Source organism: Bombina bombina, chromosome 2 (assembly GCF_027579735.1).
Source record: "Bombina bombina isolate aBomBom1 chromosome 2, aBomBom1.pri, whole genome shotgun sequence".
NCBI classification, from domain to species: Eukaryota; Metazoa; Chordata; class Amphibia; order Anura; family Bombinatoridae; genus Bombina; species Bombina bombina.
In genome coordinates this window covers 1,427,136,292-1,427,154,946 of record NC_069500.1, presented here as the reverse complement: position 1 = coordinate 1,427,154,946, position 18,655 = coordinate 1,427,136,292, and the positions used below count along the sequence as shown (strand labels likewise).

The 18,655-nt window shown below is 40.0% G+C and overlaps 1 protein-coding gene across 1 annotated transcript in view; it reads left to right on the top strand.

Annotated features, from left to right (window-relative positions):
- Positions 1-16,585: 16,585 nt before the first annotated feature.
- LOC128650439 (uncharacterized) overlaps positions 16,586-18,655 on the top strand; it is a 490,879-nt gene continuing 488,809 nt past the window's right edge. The window contains exon 1 of the mRNA XM_053704383.1: positions 16,586-16,681. Within this exon, the coding sequence (XP_053560358.1) occupies positions 16,618-16,681 (64 nt within the window). The 5' untranslated portion in view covers positions 16,586-16,617. The remainder of the gene's footprint in view (positions 16,682-18,655) is intronic.

The window sequence follows — 18,655 nt, the reverse complement described above, 5'->3', positions numbered from 1 at the left end:
AAGGGTAATCATGCAGGCCATATAGACCTCCCCCGATAGGGTGAGTAACAGGTATTAAAATGCTAAGAACAGTACTACTTAACACAACCTTACCATGGGTCCCAGAGCATATGTTTTATTATTATATTTTGTAAGGGTAATCATGCAGGCCATATAGACCTCCCCCGATAGGGTGAGTAACAGGTTTTAAAATGCTAAGAACAGTACTACTTAACACAACCTAGTTACCATGGGTCTCAGACCGCATGTTTTATTATTATATTTTGTAAGGGTAATCATGCAGGCCATATAGACCTCCCCTGATAGGGTGAGAAACAGGTATTAAAATGCTAAGAACAGTACTACTTAGCACAACCTTACCATGGGTCCCAGAGCATATGTTTTATTATTATATTTTGTAAGGGTAATCATGCAGGCCATATAGACCTCCCCTGATAGGGTGAGAAACAGGTATTAAAATGCTAAGAACAGTACTACTTAGCACAACCTTACCATGGGTCCCAGAGCATATGTTTTATTATTATATTTTGTTAGGGTAATCATGCAGGCCATATAGACCTCCCCCGCTAGGGTGAGTAACAGGTATTAAAATGCTAAGAACAGTACTACTTAACACAACCTTACCATGGGTCCCAGACCCAGAGCAGATGTCTTATTATTATATTTTGTAAGGGTAATCATGCAGGCCGTATAGACCTCCCCGATAGGGGGAGTTACAGAGATTAAAGTGCTAAGAATAGTACTACTTAAAACACAACCTAGCTACCATGGGTCCCAGACCGCATGTCTTATTATTATATTTTGTCAGGGTAATCAGGCAGGCCATATAGACCTCCCCCGATAGGGGGGGTAACAGGGATTAAAGTGCTAATAAAAGTACTAATTAACACAATCTAGTTACCATGGGTCCCAGACCGCGTGTCTTGTTGTTATACTTTGTCAGGGTAATCATGCAGGCCATATAGACCTCCCACGATAGGGGGAGTTACAGGGATTAAAGTGCTAAGAATAGTACTACTTAACACAACCTAGTTACCATGGGTCCCAGACCGCATGTTTAATTATTATACTTTGTCAGGGTAATTATATATCTAACAAATCTATCTATTTATCTTTTATCAATCTATGTATATCTATCTATCTATCTATCTATCTATCTATCTATCTATCTATCTATCTATCCTATCTATCTATCTATCTATCTATCTATCTATCTATCTTCTGTCCGGACTGTTTTGAGACAGCCACTTGTGTTTTGGACAAATTTGAAGTAGGAGGACAGACCAATCACAGGGATTAAACTGGGAAGAATAGTAATACTTAAGAAAACCTAGTTATACCAGAACCACCATGGGTCCCAGACCGCATGTTTTGTTATTATAGTTTGTCAGGGTAATCATGCAGGCCATAAAGACCTCCCCCGATAGGGGGAGTAATAGGGATTAAAGTGCTTTGAAAAGTACTACTTAACACAACCTAGTTACCATGGGTCCCAGACCGCGTGTCTTGTTGTTATACTTTTTTGTCAGGGTAATAATGCAGGCCATATAGACCTCCCCCGATAGGAGGAGTAACAGGGATGAAAGTGCTAAGAATAGTACTACTTTACACAACCTAGTTACCATGGGTCCCAGACCGCATGTTTAATTATTATACTTTGTCAGGGTAGTTATATATTTAACAAATCTATCTATTTCTCTTCTATCGATTCTATCTAACTATCAATCTATGTATATCTATCCTATCTATCTATCTATCTATCTATCTTGTGTCCGGACTGTTTTGAGACAGCCATTTGTGTTTTGGACAAATTTGAAGTAGGAGGACAGACCAATCACAGGGATTAAACTGGGAAGAATAGTAATACTTAAGAAAACATAGTTATACCAGTACCACCATGGGTCCCAGACCGCATGTTTTGTTGTTATACTTTGTCAGGGTAATCATGCAGGCCATATAGACCTCCCTTGATAGGGGAAGTAACAGGGGTTAAAGTGCTAAGAATAGTACAACTTAACACAACCTAGTTAACATTAACAGTGGTTCCCAGACCGCATGTCTTGTTATTAGATTTTGCCAGGATAATCAGCCAGGCCATATAGAACGCCCCCGATAGGGGGAGGAACAGGGATTAAAGTGCTAAGAATAGTACTACTTAACACAACCTAGTTACCATGGGTCCATGACCGCATGTTTTCTTATTATACTTTGTCAGGGTAATCATGCAGGCCATATAGACCTCCCTTGATAGGGGGAGTAACAGGGATTACAGTTCTAAGAATAGTACTACTTAACACAACCTAGTTACCATGGGTCCCACACCGCATGTTTTGTTGTTATACTTTGTCAGGGTAATCATGCAGGCCATATAGAACTCCACCGAAAGGGGGAGTAAGAGGGATTAAAGTGCTAAGAATAGTACTACTTAACACAACCTAATTACCATGGGTCCCAGACCGTGTGTCTTGTTGTTATACTTTGTCAGGATAATCAGGCAGGCCATATAGACCTCCCCCGATAGGAGGAGTAACAGGGCTGAAAGTGCTAAGAATAGTACTACTTAACACAACCTAGTTACCATGGATCCCAGACCGCATGTTTAATTATTATACTATGTCAAGGTAATTATATATCTAAAAAATCTATCTATTTCTCTTCTATCAATTCTATCTAACTATCAATCTATGTATATCTATCTATCCTATCTATCTCATGTTCGGACTGTTTTGAGACAGCCACTTGTGTTTCTGACAAATTTGAAGTAGGAGGACAGACCAATCATCTTCTTCCATCTCCCGGTTCCAAAAATGCAGGCCATATAGACCTCCCCCGATAGGGGGAGTAACAGGTAGTAGTAAACTGCTAAGAATAGTACTACTTAACACACCACGGGTCACAGACCGCATGTCTTATTGTTATACTCTGTCAGGGAAATTATATATATTTCAAATCTATCTATTTATCTATCAAATCGATCTAACTATCAAACATATCTATCAAATGTATATTGCATCTATTGATCGATGTAATTCGTATCTATAAAATGTATATTACATATTTTGGTTGATGTAATTCGTATCTATCAAATGTATATTGCATCTTTGGATCGATAACATTCATATCTATCAAATGGATATTGCATCTATTGATCGATGTAATTCGTATCTATCAAATGTATATTGCATCTATTGATCTATGTAATTTGTATCGATCATATGTATATTGCATCGATTGAGCTATGTAATCTATGTATCTATCTATCAAATCTATCTATCTCGTGGTTGTGCAAATGGACTGTTTGCGGATGTTTGCGGTGCGTTACACTCGGAGTTTATACATGTGACAAAAGACTCTCACCCTAGAGCTAACGGAAAGAGCTCCAAAAAAGCCTCCTCTTTTTATCCCGTTATTCCCCCAACAAACGGTTATAAAAGAACAGTTTAAAAAAGGTATTTTACCTACAAGAGGTAAAAATGTAAGAGGGGTGCTTAATACATAAGCTGAGGTCAATAATATGAAAAGCAACACTTATGGGTATATTCCCGAATCCCGATGTTTATTTTATAAAATTCAATAGAACATAAACATAATAGTAAAAAATATATACTTAAAACACAATATAAGCAGATATGGGTGTACAAATGTGGCCACAATTTGATACACTATGTTGAATTGCAATTCACAAAAACCTATACACTGATAGCAATAAAATGTGTGTTGATAAACTTAATTCTCGATAGCAGCAATTGGTAACTAAATTATAAACAAAATATTTTGTCCATTTTCCTTCTTAAAAATATTACCTGGATTGGCAGACTTTATACACTGTTGCAATATTTATTCTTGACTGTATTGCAATCTATCACCAAGGATAGATATTTGTATTCCTTAGTGTCAGTTGAAACAAAATTGTGACAAAGTTACCTTTGATTCAGGCGTGTCAATATTTCGTGTCACCTCCTTCAGTAGTGGAACAAAGGAGAAACTCCAGTAGTGGGATTAAGCAGAAACTTCCAATCTTTTAGATATCCTTTGTCTTTGGAATGCACCCCCTTGTTGCTTGGCTGGCGGTCTTATTGTGGGCTTCTCGATGAACAGATGTTACGATCTTTGCAAGAGCCTTTCAGGAGAGTTTATTTTGGATCACCTGAATGCTGGGCTCGCGGGGTTATTTGAAAAGAGAAAACCGCTAGTAACTTTGAAAATAGCACTTCGCCAGCTAGTTCTGTTTTGCGATCCTCACTGTAACCTCTGGAGTGCTTATTTCTTTGCCGGTATGCAAAAGAACGGCTTTAAGTCCTTGGGATCCAGCAGCAGCTACTTCCTGTGTAAGGTAAGGTAAGGTAAGGTAAAAGAGCTTTTCTATTTTTATTTTAGAATAGGGTAGGGATTTTTTTTTATTTTGGGGGGCTTTGTTATTTTATTAGGGGGCTTAGAGTAGGTGTAATTAGCTTAAAATTGTTGTAATCTTTTTCTAATGTTTGTAAATTATTTTTTAATTTTTTGTAACTTAGTCCTTTTTTATTTTTTGTACTTTAGTTAGTGTATATATTTGTATTTATTTGTAGGTATTTGTATTTAATTTATTTATTGATAGTGTAGTGTTAGGTTTAATTGTAGATAATTGTAGGTATTTTATTTAATTAATTTATTGATAGTGTAGTGTTAGGTTTAATTGTAACTTAGGTTAAGCTTTATTTTTACAGGTAATTTTGTAATTATTTTAACTAGGTAGCTATTAAATAGTTATTAACTATTTAATAGCTATTGTACCTGGTTAAAATAAATACAAAGTTGCCTGTAAAATAAATATTAATCCTAAAACAGCTACAATATAATTATTATTTATATTGTAGCTATATTAGGGTTTATTTACAGGTAAGTATTTAGCTTTAAATAGGAATAATTTATTTAATAAGAGTTAATTTATTTCGTTAGCTAAAAATTATATTTAACTTAGGGGGGTGTTAGTGTTAGACTTAGCTTTAGGGGTTAATAAATTTATTAGAGTAGCGGTGAGGTCCGGTCGGCAGATTAGGGGTTAATACTTGAAGTTAGGTGTCGGCGATGTTAGGGAGGGCAGATTAGGGGTTAATACTATTTATTATAGGGTTATTGAGGTAGGAGTGAGGCGGATTAGGGGTTAATAACTTTATTATAGTAGCGGTGAGGTCTGGTCGGCAGATTAGGGGTTAATAATTGTAGGTAGGTGGCGGCGACATTGGGGGCGGCAGATTAGGGGTTAATAAATATAATATAGGGGTCGGCGGTGTTAGGGGCAGCAGATTAGGGGTACATAGGGATAACGTAGGTGGCGGCGGTGTACGGAGCGGCAGATTAGGGGTTAACAAAAATATGCAGGGGATAGCGGGGGCGGCAGATTAGGGGTTAATAAGTGTAAGGTTAGGGGTGTTTAGACTCGGGGGTTCATGTTTAGGTGTTAGGTGCAGACGTAGGAAGTGTTTCCCCATAGGAAACAATTGGGCTGCGTTAGGAGCTGAATGCTGCTTTTTTGCTCAAACGGCCCCATTGTTTCCTATGGGGAAATCATGCACAAGCACGTTTTTGAAGCTGGCCGCGTCTGTAAGCACCGCTGGTATTGAGAGTTGCAGTGGCGGTAAATTATGCTCTACGCTCCCTTTTTGGAGCCTAACGCAGCCCTTCTGTGAACTCTAAATACCAGCGGTATTTAAAAGGTGCGGGGGGAAAAAAAACAGCGTTAGCTACGCGGGTCGTTACCGACAAAACTCTAAATCTAGCCGAGTGTGTAGTAAAATAAAAAGACATGTAGCTAACGCACCCCTTCTAACGCAAAACTCTAAATCTAGGCGACAGGGTCTGTCTCATTATTACTATAATTCCATGAGGGCACTGGCCAGCCGCTGCGAGGGTCTATGGGAGACATCTTGCCACTTGAAGGGACTGTCCATTTATTACTATAATTCCATGAGGGCACCATATCTCTTATTAAAACTAAAAATAAAACATGCTCACTCCCTCAAGATATTCTGGAGGAATTTGCGCAATACTTTAAACGGCTATATCAAGAGCAAACAGTAGATCAGCAAGAGTAAGACTCCTTCTGGAATGGGGTCAAACTACCCCAAATTTCTAAAAAGGATCACGATTTATTAAACTGCCCAATAACGGAAGAGGAGATTAAAAAATCTATTAATAAACTGCAGCTTAATAAGGCCCCAGGACCTGACGATCTCCCAGGATAACTATATCAAATTCTTAGTGCTGACATTACTCCTATACCAAAGAAAGAAAAAAGGAGGCGATCCCAATATCCATAGTGTATATAAAAACAGCCTTTATTCTTCAAATTAAAATTCAAACATGATACACGCACAGAGAGTATCAGGTTTTACGCGTTTCGGGTGGGTGCCGTACTCATAAACCTGATTAGGCACAGCTGAGTGCCTTCTTAAAAGGGTTACAAAACAAATGGTTATTGGTTGGTGCTAAACACACCCCTGTTAACCATGGTTAACAGGGGTGTGTTTAGCACCAACCAATAACCATTTGTTTTGTAACCCTTTTAAGAAGGCACTCACCTGTGCCTAATCAGGTTTATGAGTACGGCACCCAGCCGAAACGCGTAAAACCTGATACTCTCTGTGCGTGTATCATGTTTGAATTTTAATTTGAAGAATAAAGGCTGTTTTTATATACACTATGGATATTGGGATCACCTCCTTTTTTCTTTCTTTGATATCTTACTAAGGATTACAAGGAATCCTTTCCAGATACCCTCTATCCCCAAGCATCTTAGAGGCATCTGAGGGCGGACAAAGTGCTCATTTATTATGGAGCAAACACAGCTTCTTTGGCGATACAGTTTGAAAATTCTTTGGCATTTACTTGCACGGGATTGGCTGACCACCCACTACGTGACCCAGTATGCGGACTCTCATTGGTTGTTTGCACCTGGAGGCAAACCGGAACTGGCTAAATGAAGAGCCGCACAGCTGAGGTACCTGCAGGCGCAGTACCTGACGAGCAGCGGCTGAATGGATTGACCGTTCCCTGGGAGGTGTCGACGAGCAGTTGGAGCGCCTGGATAGCTCTATTTCCGCATGTGGTGGATGCTCGCCAGACAGAGGTTGCATGGGCGGTGTGGGTGAGTCTTTCTACCGTATCCCCCGAAGGAATACATCTGTAATTACATACAGGGAAACCATTCTTGACTGCAGTATATAAAAGTTTGACAAGTGCTCTTTTTGCCATATCGCCAAAGATATTTATATGAGGCTGTGAACTGCCACTTTAAAATATTCGTCTCACAAGGGTTAAACACGGAATTATTCTTTTTTTATTATTACTCCTATACTTCATAAGGTCTTTAATCATTTCTTTTTAGAAAAAAAATACCCTCCGTCCAATTTACGGAATCTAGGATAATATTAATTTTTAAACAAGGTAAAAATAAAGAATCAATGGATTCATATAGACCTATCTCCCTGTTAAACGCGGATTATAAAATATTTACACATATACTAGCTAACAGACTCCAAACATTGATAGGCACATTGATTCATCCAGATCAAACAGGGTTTATTAAGGGTAGGACACTTATAAAAAATGTCAGGAAATTAGAGTTAGCAATTAATTATCATGAATTAAAGAAGAAATCTGAAGTAGGGTTAACAGAGGATGCAGCAGTTATCTCTATAGACACACAAAAAGCATTTGACTCATTACTGTGGGATCATATGTTCACGACTATGGGAAAGTATGGTATACACGGCAATTTATTTCAGACTATTGCTCTTTTATACTCCAACCCTATGGCAACTTTAAGTGTTAACTCATTAATATCAGACAAATTTTCTCTACATCGAGGGACAAGGCAGGGCTGTTCATTATTGCCCCTTCTGTTTAATTTGGCCCTAGAGCCCTTAGCAATATTTTTTAGGCACAAACTGGAGGGGATCAATATTGAAGGACATAAAATCACTCAGGCTATATATGCAGATGATCTGCTCATTTTTACTCAAAATCTTAAATTTAATTTACCTATAATTAGTAAGCCCCTAGATTCCTTTCAAGCTTTCACAGGCTTTGCTATAAATAAAGAAAAATCCGAAATCCTTTGGCTTACCAAACTGAAAAATTTTCCAGCAACTCCATTTAAGGAGGCAAAAGAGTTCATCACGTATTTGGGGTTGAAATTCTCATCTGACTTGAAGAGATGGTATGGCTTCAATGTCCTGCCAGCTTTCTTGTCATTTAAAGAGGACCTAGAGAGGTGGAGGAAATTGCCTCTATCATTATCAGGTCGAATACATTTGATAAAAATGGTATCCCTGCCAAAATTCATATATCTTTTCCAGGCGATACCATTACTATTGCTGAGGAAAGACCGAGTTTTAATTAACAAATTAATAACACAATTTATTTGGGGCAACAAAAAGCCTAGGATAGCTCTCAAGCGGATGTTCGCAAGGAAAGAGGCGGTAGGTATGGCCGTACTGTATATTGAATTATATAACTTAGCAGCCAATATAAAATTTGTCTGGGATTGGTTCTCTGATAAGGGTCACTTCTCCTTTCTTAGAATAGAAGGGGCACTAGCAGCCCCTTATGCTCTTAAAGCTCTGACACATATGCCCCTGAAACTAATGCCCAAAGCAATAAAATGTCTTCCAGTTATAGACCAACCAATACCGGCGTGGCGCAAATGTTGCTCTAGAATAGGGATGAACTACAGAGGTTCATCTTTTCTGATGATTAGAGGCAACCCCGAATTCGAAGAAGGTTATGAATCTGCTAGGTTCAAAGTGCTTGGTTCAAAGCTTGGTCAGTTGCGGGGATAAATTATATTGTTCAGTTGTTTAAAAGAGAAAATAACTCTATTAAAACCTTTGATGAATGTAAAACAGAGTTTAATATACACAACCATTTCTTTTTCTCTTATCTACAACTGCGGCATTATGCAGAACAGTGTAGGAAAATGAAGATAATAGACTGGGACAATGACATACTTAGACAGATAAATACCCTTTGTCTGGCCGGGAAATTCGCTATCTCATATACATATCAAGCTTTATTGTTGGCTCAAGAACAAAGCAACTCTAGATATCTGGAATCAAAATGGAACCAATTCTGCAAAAATAAATCTGAATTAGAATTAATGAAAAACTCAGGGATTAGGGTTGCCAAGGCCATGAAAGGGGAATACTATAGGGAACAACAGGTGAAGATTCTCTTTCAAAGCTATCATACTCCCTACTGGTCCGCACACTGGGATAAAACTAACAGGTTAGCAGTACGTATAAAATGTAAATATTATGCAGCAGACATGATACATTTTTTCTGGTCATGCCCAATAGTTCAAAGATTCTGGGGGAAAATTTCATTCTGGGCCACCAAAGTTTTGAAGCAATATATTTACATAGATAAATGTGTAGTATTTTTTTTTGTTGACCCAGGATGAAATTGGACCAAACTGCTTATTAATCAATACTGCGGTTCTGATTGGTAGAAAACTTATTTTAAAGTACTGGCAGTCCAACAAAGAACCGAAATTTTTGGAGTTTAAAAATGGGATATTACATCAAATGTTTTTGGAGCAAGTTGCAGTACAGGCACAGTTTGAAAATAGTATTAAGTACTTTTCCAATAAGTGGGGGGTGTTTATCAAGACATTAGAACAGGAGACCCAGAAATTAGCTGTATTACCTTTTAAGAACTCTATATTTGTCTTAGAAGCTAACTTAAGAGGAGATTGGCAACTCACCTGAAGAGGTTCCATGAGGGGAATGTAGTGTAGGGGGCCCGGGGGGGTCTTTTCTTTTTTCTTTCTTTTTTTTTTTTTCTTCTCTGTTTGTGTTCTGTCTTGTTTAATATATAGTTAAAAATGCCAACATTGTACTCACAATGTTTAAGGGAGGAAAATTTGTATAATCTATGATGAACTTATTTTGTATTGTATAAGGTTACATTTGCCGTATGTGGCATATTTTTTTTTACCTTGTTCTCCCCTTTTTCACGTGTAAAATCATTGTTGGTTACAAAAATAATTTAAAAAAAACAATTCCATGAGGGCAGTCGCTGCGAGGGTCTACTATGGGTGACATCTTACCACTAGCAGGAACTGTCCCTTTATTACTATAATTCCATGAAGGCAGTTGCTGCTATGGTCTATGGGCAACATCTCACTACTTGCAGGGACTCACCCTTTATTACTATATTTCCATGAGGGCAGCCGATGTGAGGGTCTATGGGAGACATCTTGCCACTTGAAGGGACTGTCCATTTATTACTATAATTCCATGAGGGCAGTCACTGCGAGCATCTATGGGTGACATCTTACCACTCGCAGGAACTGTCGCTTTATTACTATAATTCCATGAAGGCAGCCGCTGCTATGGTCTATGGGCGACATCTCACTACTCGCAGGGACTCTCCCTTTATTACTATATTTCCATGAGGGCAGCTGCTGCGAGGGTCTATGGGAGACATCTCACAACTCGCAAGGACTGTAACTTTATTACTATAATTCCATGAGGGCAGCCGCTGTGAGGGTCTATGGGATACATCTCATTACTCACAGGGATTGTCCCTTTATTACTATAATTCCATGAGGGCAGCTCCTGCGAAGGTCTATGGGAGACATCTCACCACTTGCAGGGACTGACTCTTTATTACTATAATTCCATGAGGGCAGCCGCTGCGAGGGTCTATGGACGACATCAAACCACCGGCAGGGACTGTCCCTTTATTGCTATAATTCCATGAGGGCAGCTTCTGTGAGGGACTATGGGAGACATCTCACCACTCACTGGGACTCTCCTTTTATTACTATAATTTCATGAGGGCAGCCGCTGTGAGGGTCTATGGAAGATATCTCACCACTCGCAGGGACTGTACCTTTATTACTATAATTCCATGAGGGCAGTCGCTGTGAGTGTCTATAGGAGACATCTCACCACTCGCCGGGAGTGTCCCTTTATTTCTATAATTCCATGAGGATAGTCGCTGCAAGGGTCTATAGGAGACATTTCGCCACTCGCAGGGGCTGTACCTTTATTACTATAATTCCATGAGGGCAGCCACTGCCAGGGCCTATGGGGGACATCTCACCACTCGCAGGGACTGTCTCTTTATTACTATAATTCCATGAGGGCAGCCCCTATGAGGGTCTATGGGAGACATCTCACCACTCGCAGGGACTGTACCTTTATTACTATAATTCCATGAGGGCAGCCGCAGCAAGGGTCTATGGGAGACATCTTGCCACTTGAAGGAACTGTCCATTTATTACTATAATTCCATGAGGGCAGTTGCTGCGAGCATCTATGGGTGACATCTTACCACTCGCAGGAACTGTCCCTTTATTACTATAATTCCATGAAGGCAGCCACTGCTATGGTCTATGGGCGACATCTCACTACTCACAGGAACTCTCACTTTATTACTATTTTTCCATGAGGGCAGCCGCTGTGAGGGTCTATGGGATACATCTCATTACTCGCAGGGACTGTCCCTTTATTACTATAATTCCATGAGGGCAGCTCCTGTGAAGGTCTATGGGAGACATCTCGCCACTTGCAGGGACTGACTCTTTATTACTATAATTCCATGAGGACAGCCACTGCGAGAGTCTATGGGCAACATCGAACCGCCGGCAGGGACTGTCCGTTTATTGCTATAATTCCATGAGGGCAGCTGCTGTGAGGGACTATGGGAGACATCTAACTACTCGCAGGGACTGTACATTTATTACTATAATTTCATGAGGGCAGCCGCTGTGAGTGTCTATAGGAGACATCTCACCACTCACAGGGACTCTCCTTTTATTACTATAATTCCATGAGGGCAGCCGCTGTGAGGGTCTATGGGAGACATCTCACTACTCGCAGGGACTGTACCTTTATTACTATAATTTCATGAGGGCAGCCACTGTGAGTGTCTATAGGAGACATCTAACCACTCACAGGGACTCTCCTTTTATTACTATAATTCCATGAGGGCAGCCGCTGTGAGGGTCTATGTGAGACATCTCACCAGTCGCAGGGACTGTCCCTTTATTACTATAATTTCCTGAGGGCAGCCGCTGTGAGTGTCTATAGGAGACATCTCACCACTCACCGGGAGTGTCCCTTTATTTCTATAATTCCATGAGGGTAGTTGCTGCGAGGGTCTATAGGAGACATCTCACCACGCGCAGGGAGTGTCCCTTTATTACTATAATTCCATTAGGGCAGCCACTGCCAGGGCCTATGGGGGACATCTCACCACTCGCAGGGACTGTCTCTTTATTACTATAATTCCATGAGAGCAGCCGCTGCAAGGGTCTAGGGGAGACATCTCACCACTCACAGGGACTGTACCTTTAATGCTATAATTCCATGAGGGCTGTCACTGCGAGTGGCTATGGGCAACATCTTGCCACTCGCAGGGACTGTTCCTTTATTACTATAATTCCATGAGGGTAGTCGCTGCGAGGGTCTATAGGAGACATTTCCCCACTCACAGGGACTGTACCTTTAATACTATAATTCCATGAGGGTAGTCGCTGCGAGGGTCTATAGGAGACATTTCCCCACTCACAGGGACTGTACCTTTAATACTATAATTCCATGAGGGCTGTCACTGCCAGAGGCTATGGGCGACATCTCGCCACTCGCAGGGACTGTCCCTTTATTACTATAATTCCATGAGGGCAGCTGCTGTGAGGGACTATGGGAGACATCTAACTACTCGCAGGGACTGTACATTTATTACTATAATTTCATGAGGGCAGCCGCTGTGAGTGTCTATAGGAGACATCTCACCACTCACAGGGACTCTCCTTTTATTACTATAATTCCATGAGGGCAGCCGCTGTGAGGGTCTATGGGAGACATCTCACTACTCGCAGGGACTGTACCTTTATTACTATAATTTCATGAGGGCAGCCACTGTGAGTGTCTATAGGAGACATCTAACCACTCACAGGGACTCTCCTTTTATTACTATAATTCCATGAGGGCAGCCGCTGTGAGGGTCTATGTGAGACATCTCACCAGTCGCAGGGACTGTCCCTTTATTACTATAATTTCCTGAGGGCAGCCGCTGTGAGTGTCTATAGGAGACATCTCACCACTCACAGGGACTGTACCTTTAATGCTATAATTCCATGAGGGCTGTCACTGCGAGTGGCTATGGGCAACATCTTGCCACTCGCAGGGACTGTTCCTTTATTACTATAATTCCATGAGGGTAGTCGCTGCGAGGGTCTATAGGAGACATTTCCCCACTCACAGGGACTGTACCTTTAATACTATAATTCCATGAGGGTAGTCGCTGCGAGGGTCTATAGGAGACATTTCCCCACTCACAGGGACTGTACCTTTAATACTATAATTCCATGAGGGCTGTCACTGCCAGAGGCTATGGGCGACATCTCGCCACTCGCAGGGACTGTCCCTTTATTACTATAATTCCATGAGCGCAGTCGCTGCAAGGGTCTATGGGAGACATCTCTCCACTCACAGGGACTGTCCCTTTATTACTATAATTCCATGAGAGCAGTTGCTGCGAGGGTCTATGGGCGACATCTCACCACTTGCAGGGACTGTACCTTTAATACTATAATTCCATGAGGGCAGCTGCTGCGAGGGTCTATGGGAGACATATCACCACTCACAGGGACTGTACCTTTAATACTATAATTCCATGAGGGCTGTCACTGTGAGTGGCTATGGGCAACATATTGCCACTCGCAGGGACTGTCTCTTTATTACTATAATTCCATGAGGGCAGTCTATGCAAGGGTCTATGGGAGACATCTCGCCACTCGCAGGCACTGTCCCTTTATAACTCTATTTCCATGAGGGCAGTCGCTGCGAGGGTCTATGGGCGACATCTTACCACTCACATGGACTCTCCCTTTATTACTATAATTTCATGAGGGCAGCCGCTGTGAGGGTCTATGGGCGACATCTCGTCACTCACAGAGACTGTACCTTTAGTACTATAATTCCATGAGGGCAGTCACTGCGAGGGTCTATGGGGGACATCTCACCACTCGCAGGGACTGTCCCTTTATTACTATAATTCCATGAGAGCAGTTGCTGTGAGGGTCTATGGGTGACATCTCACCACTTGCAGGGACTGTCCCTTTATTACTATAATTCCATGAGGGTAGTCGCTGCGAGGGTCTATGGGAGACATCTCACTACTCACAGGGACTGTCCCTTTAATACTATAATTCCATGAGAGCAGTTGCTGTGAGGGTCTATGGGTGACATCTCACCCCTCACAGGGATTGTCCCTTTATTACTATAATTCCATGAGGGCAGCCGCTGCGAGGATATATGGGCGACATCTCACCACTCGCAGGCACTGTCCCTTTATAACTATAATTCCATGAGGGCAGCCACTGTGAGGGTCTATGGGAGACATCTCACCACTCACAGGGACTGTACCTTTAATACTATAATTCCATGAGGAAAGCCGCTGTGAGGGTCTATGGGCGACATCTCACCACTCGCAGGGACTGTCCCTTTATTACTATAATTCCATGAGGGCAGTCTCTGCAAGGGTCTATGGGAGACATCTCACAACTCACAGGCACTGTCCCTTTATAATTCTATTTCCATGAGGGCAGTCGCTGGGAGGGTCTATGGGCGACATCTCACCACTCACAGAGACTGTACCTTTAGTACTATAATTCCATGAGGGGAGTCACTGTGAGGGTCTATGGGTGACATCTCACCACTTGCAGGGACTGTCCCTTTATTACTTTAATTCCATGAGGGCACTCACTGCAAATGTCTATGGGAGACATCTCGCCACTCGCAGGGACTGTACCTATAGTACTATAATTCCATGAGGGCAGCCGCTGCAAGGGTCTATGGGAGACATCTCACCACTCGCAGGGATTGTCCCTTTATTACTATAATTCCATGAGGGCAGCCGCTGTGAGGGTCTATGGGCGACATCTCACCACTCGCAGGGACTGTCCCTTTATTACTATAATTCTATGAGGGCAGCCGCTGTGAGGGTCTATGGGCGACATCTCGCCACTCGCAGGGACTGTACCTTTATTACTATAATTCCATGAGGGCAGCTGCTGCAAGGGCCTATGGGAGACATCTCACCACTCGCAGGTACAACACATTTCTTTGATAATTGCACCAAGACTAAGGTGACAAGATTTTTAAAATGAAATCCGGGGACATTTTTTTTAAAAACCCCTTACAGTAAATTATATTTTGCTCCTACAATCATCACTTGCAAAACTAACTGGACAGGTCAATTCCCGCTTATTTGTGTAATCCCTGATTTGTACCCCTCATAAAAAAGACAAAAGAAAAAGTCTAGTAAAATTTAGAAAGCCAGAGGGTTTCACACATTGGTTCCCTATCTTCTACCACCAGTCCAAGCAGCATGATTCATTAATCAAGGTTAAGTATTCCAGGCCTGTATAATCCCAGCACAAACACCTACATAAAAAAAGTTATTTCTTGATAATCTTATTCTTTGATAGAGAACTAGAATTCCTTTTTTTTCCAAAAAACTTGGGTAAAAATTTCAAACGTATATTATAACATACCCTTACAAGCAACGCAGTACCCTTTCGTTTTTTTAACACGCACGTGTTACTCAAAGCCAAAGATACACATCTCTTTTACATGCTTTAGTAATAATGCCTCACGATAGGCCACTAGTAAAATCAATCACCAGATTAACTAAACACTCACAACCAATGAAAACGTATCTTGCACCTTTGAGCCCTTGCAAAGCGGGGCTGGCAACCCCATGCAGCACCTCACAATCTATATTTAGTTGCGCTGTGAGCGCCAGCGGTGAAGTATCCAGGGGAACCGGAACTGCTGCTGTAGCTCTACGCAACTAATCAGTGTCTAAAACAGATAAATCTATCAACTTCCCACGAACACCTCTAATATGGGTCAGTCTCTTCAATCCGGGGACTGTCCCCTAAAATCGGGGACATCTGGACACCCTAACCAAGACTGTCTCTTTGTGGTTTTCACATTTTTGTTGGTGCACATAGGGCCCTATGACACCTTTGTATTCTGATTTAACTTCCTGTTTGACTGCATATTTTCCATACAATTCATTAACTCAATTCCCTGTTAATCTTCCTTCCTATATCTGTATTTGTGTCAGTTCAATGAAAACAATAAGTTACAAAAACTTTTAGCTAGAATAAGCACATTACAGAACTGTTTACAACTGTAGTATGGTATATTTAATTCTCCTCTTATATCTCTGCATCCTGAAATCCCTCTTATTACTGTCTGTCTATAAAGCTCACATTTAGAAAATAAATATGTGAGATGTTTAGCAATAGGAATGTAAACATACAGATCGCTGGTCTGATAACAACGGATATAGCTAAATGTGCATGTGACAGTGAAATCTGTGCCCTGCAGAACAAGGTTACAGTAACAATAACAGGTCTTGTGCACTCTGCCCTCACAAAGTGCTGTAGTGAAAATGTTAAGAAAGTTCTGAAACCAGACGCACAAAGTGACTACATGACTAACTCTGCCCACCCCGCCTCCTTATATGTATTTTAGGGAAGGAAATGGATATACTGTACACGCCTGCGCAATATCCTCATTCCATATCTGTATTCCTTTCCCCAATGGCAAGATGAGTCGCAGGTCTGTGTGTGTGATTCTTTTTTCTCTGCTGTGTGAGAGAGCAATATCACAAGGTAAGTACAGATATACATACAGCTCACTGTCATCACACAGGGACTTTATAAATGTTACTAGTGATTATTTTCTGTAAAGAAATGTCAGTACTCAGTACACAACATGTTTGTCTGCAGGAGTCTACAAATCAGTGGCTAATTCAGCTTCACTAGTTCTTCTGCGCTATTATATGCAGCTGATTCACTAAAGAATGGGGAGAATTAGTGAACTTTAGTAAATCAGTGGCACTGAATAGTATGGAAGCTGGAGAAACAAGGGAGGCCTGTAATACTGTAAAGGCTGCACAGTTAGGGTTGCCACCTCGGCCATGTTTTACTGGACACTTATTAGTTACACATGCTGCAGGATAAACAGGACGGAACATGTATTATACCTCTGGACATCACATGAATAGTGCTGATAAACAACACAATACAGGTTCCTCCCTGCACACCCTGCAGCATGTGTAACTCATAAGTGTTCAGGAAAACATGGCTTTGGGGCAACCCTATGCACAATAGACTTGCTGCAATGTATTTAGCAAGTAGGAGCCTGAAATAAATTCTACTGATTACACATAATCTCCTTAGCTATATATTTGTGAATAATACACTAAATAACTGGTAGAAAAGTAAATATAATAAACTAGAAGCAAATTCAGTGACAACAAAGAGACCAAAAGGAAAGACCAAGATGTAGTTAAAATATAACTTTTATTCCAGTTTTCTACACTCCTCCCTCTCTCTTTACATAGCAGTAGCAAGCCGTAACATTAACTCTTGCTTATCCATATAACTTTTTTTTACATAGACCAAAATGTAATGCAAACAGCCTCACTTGTATAAGTAAATAAAACTAAGTCTAGACAGAAGTATCTTCAGTATAATATAATGTATTGCTAACAATATAGATCCTGACTATACACATAGTTTAATAAACATAACTTGATCACATAATGTACACAAAATTAAATAACATAAAAATAACAAAAAAAGAAGAAATCATAAACATAAAATCAAATAATTTTTGTGTGATTACTGGGCAAGACAAAACCCCCACAGGTGATGGAGAGATTGCACACAATCACACCTCAGTCTTGTATTATGTATAGTGATTGGAAGTTCGGTTCTTCTGGGTGAATCGGTTCATTTCGGACGGTTCGATTAACTGAACCGGTTCATGAACCGATTCACCAGTTCACCTACTGAACATGAGGTAGAGGCTCTACCTCATGTTCAGTAGGTGAACTGTAGAGCCGCAGATTTGCAGATCCGTTTCCTGCACAAGCTATCTCTATATCTAAGCTAACTTTTACTTAGCAACAGCTACAAATATATATATATATAATTTGTAGCTGTTGCTAAGTAAAAGTTAGCTTAGATATAGAGGAAGAACAACAAATTTTATATATATATAAAAACAAACATGGGATGCTGAATGGGTTATATATATATATATATATATATATAAACAAACATGGGATGCTGAATGGTTTATATATATATATATATATATAAACAAACATGGGATGCTGAATGGGTTATATATATATATATATATATATATATATATATATATATATATAAACAAACATGGGATGCTGAACGGGTTATATATATATATATATATATAAACAAACATGGGATGCTGAATGGGTTATATATATATATATATATATATATATATATATATATATATATATATATAAACAAACATGGGATGCTGAATGGGTTATATATATATATATATATATATATATATATATATATATATATATATATATATATAAACAAACATGGGATGCTGAATGTGTTATATATATATATATATATATATATATATAAACAAACATGGGATGCTGAATGGGTTATATATATATATATATATATATATATATATATATATAAACAAACATGGGATGCTGAATGGGTTATATATATATATATATATATATATATATATATATATATATATATATATATATATATATATAT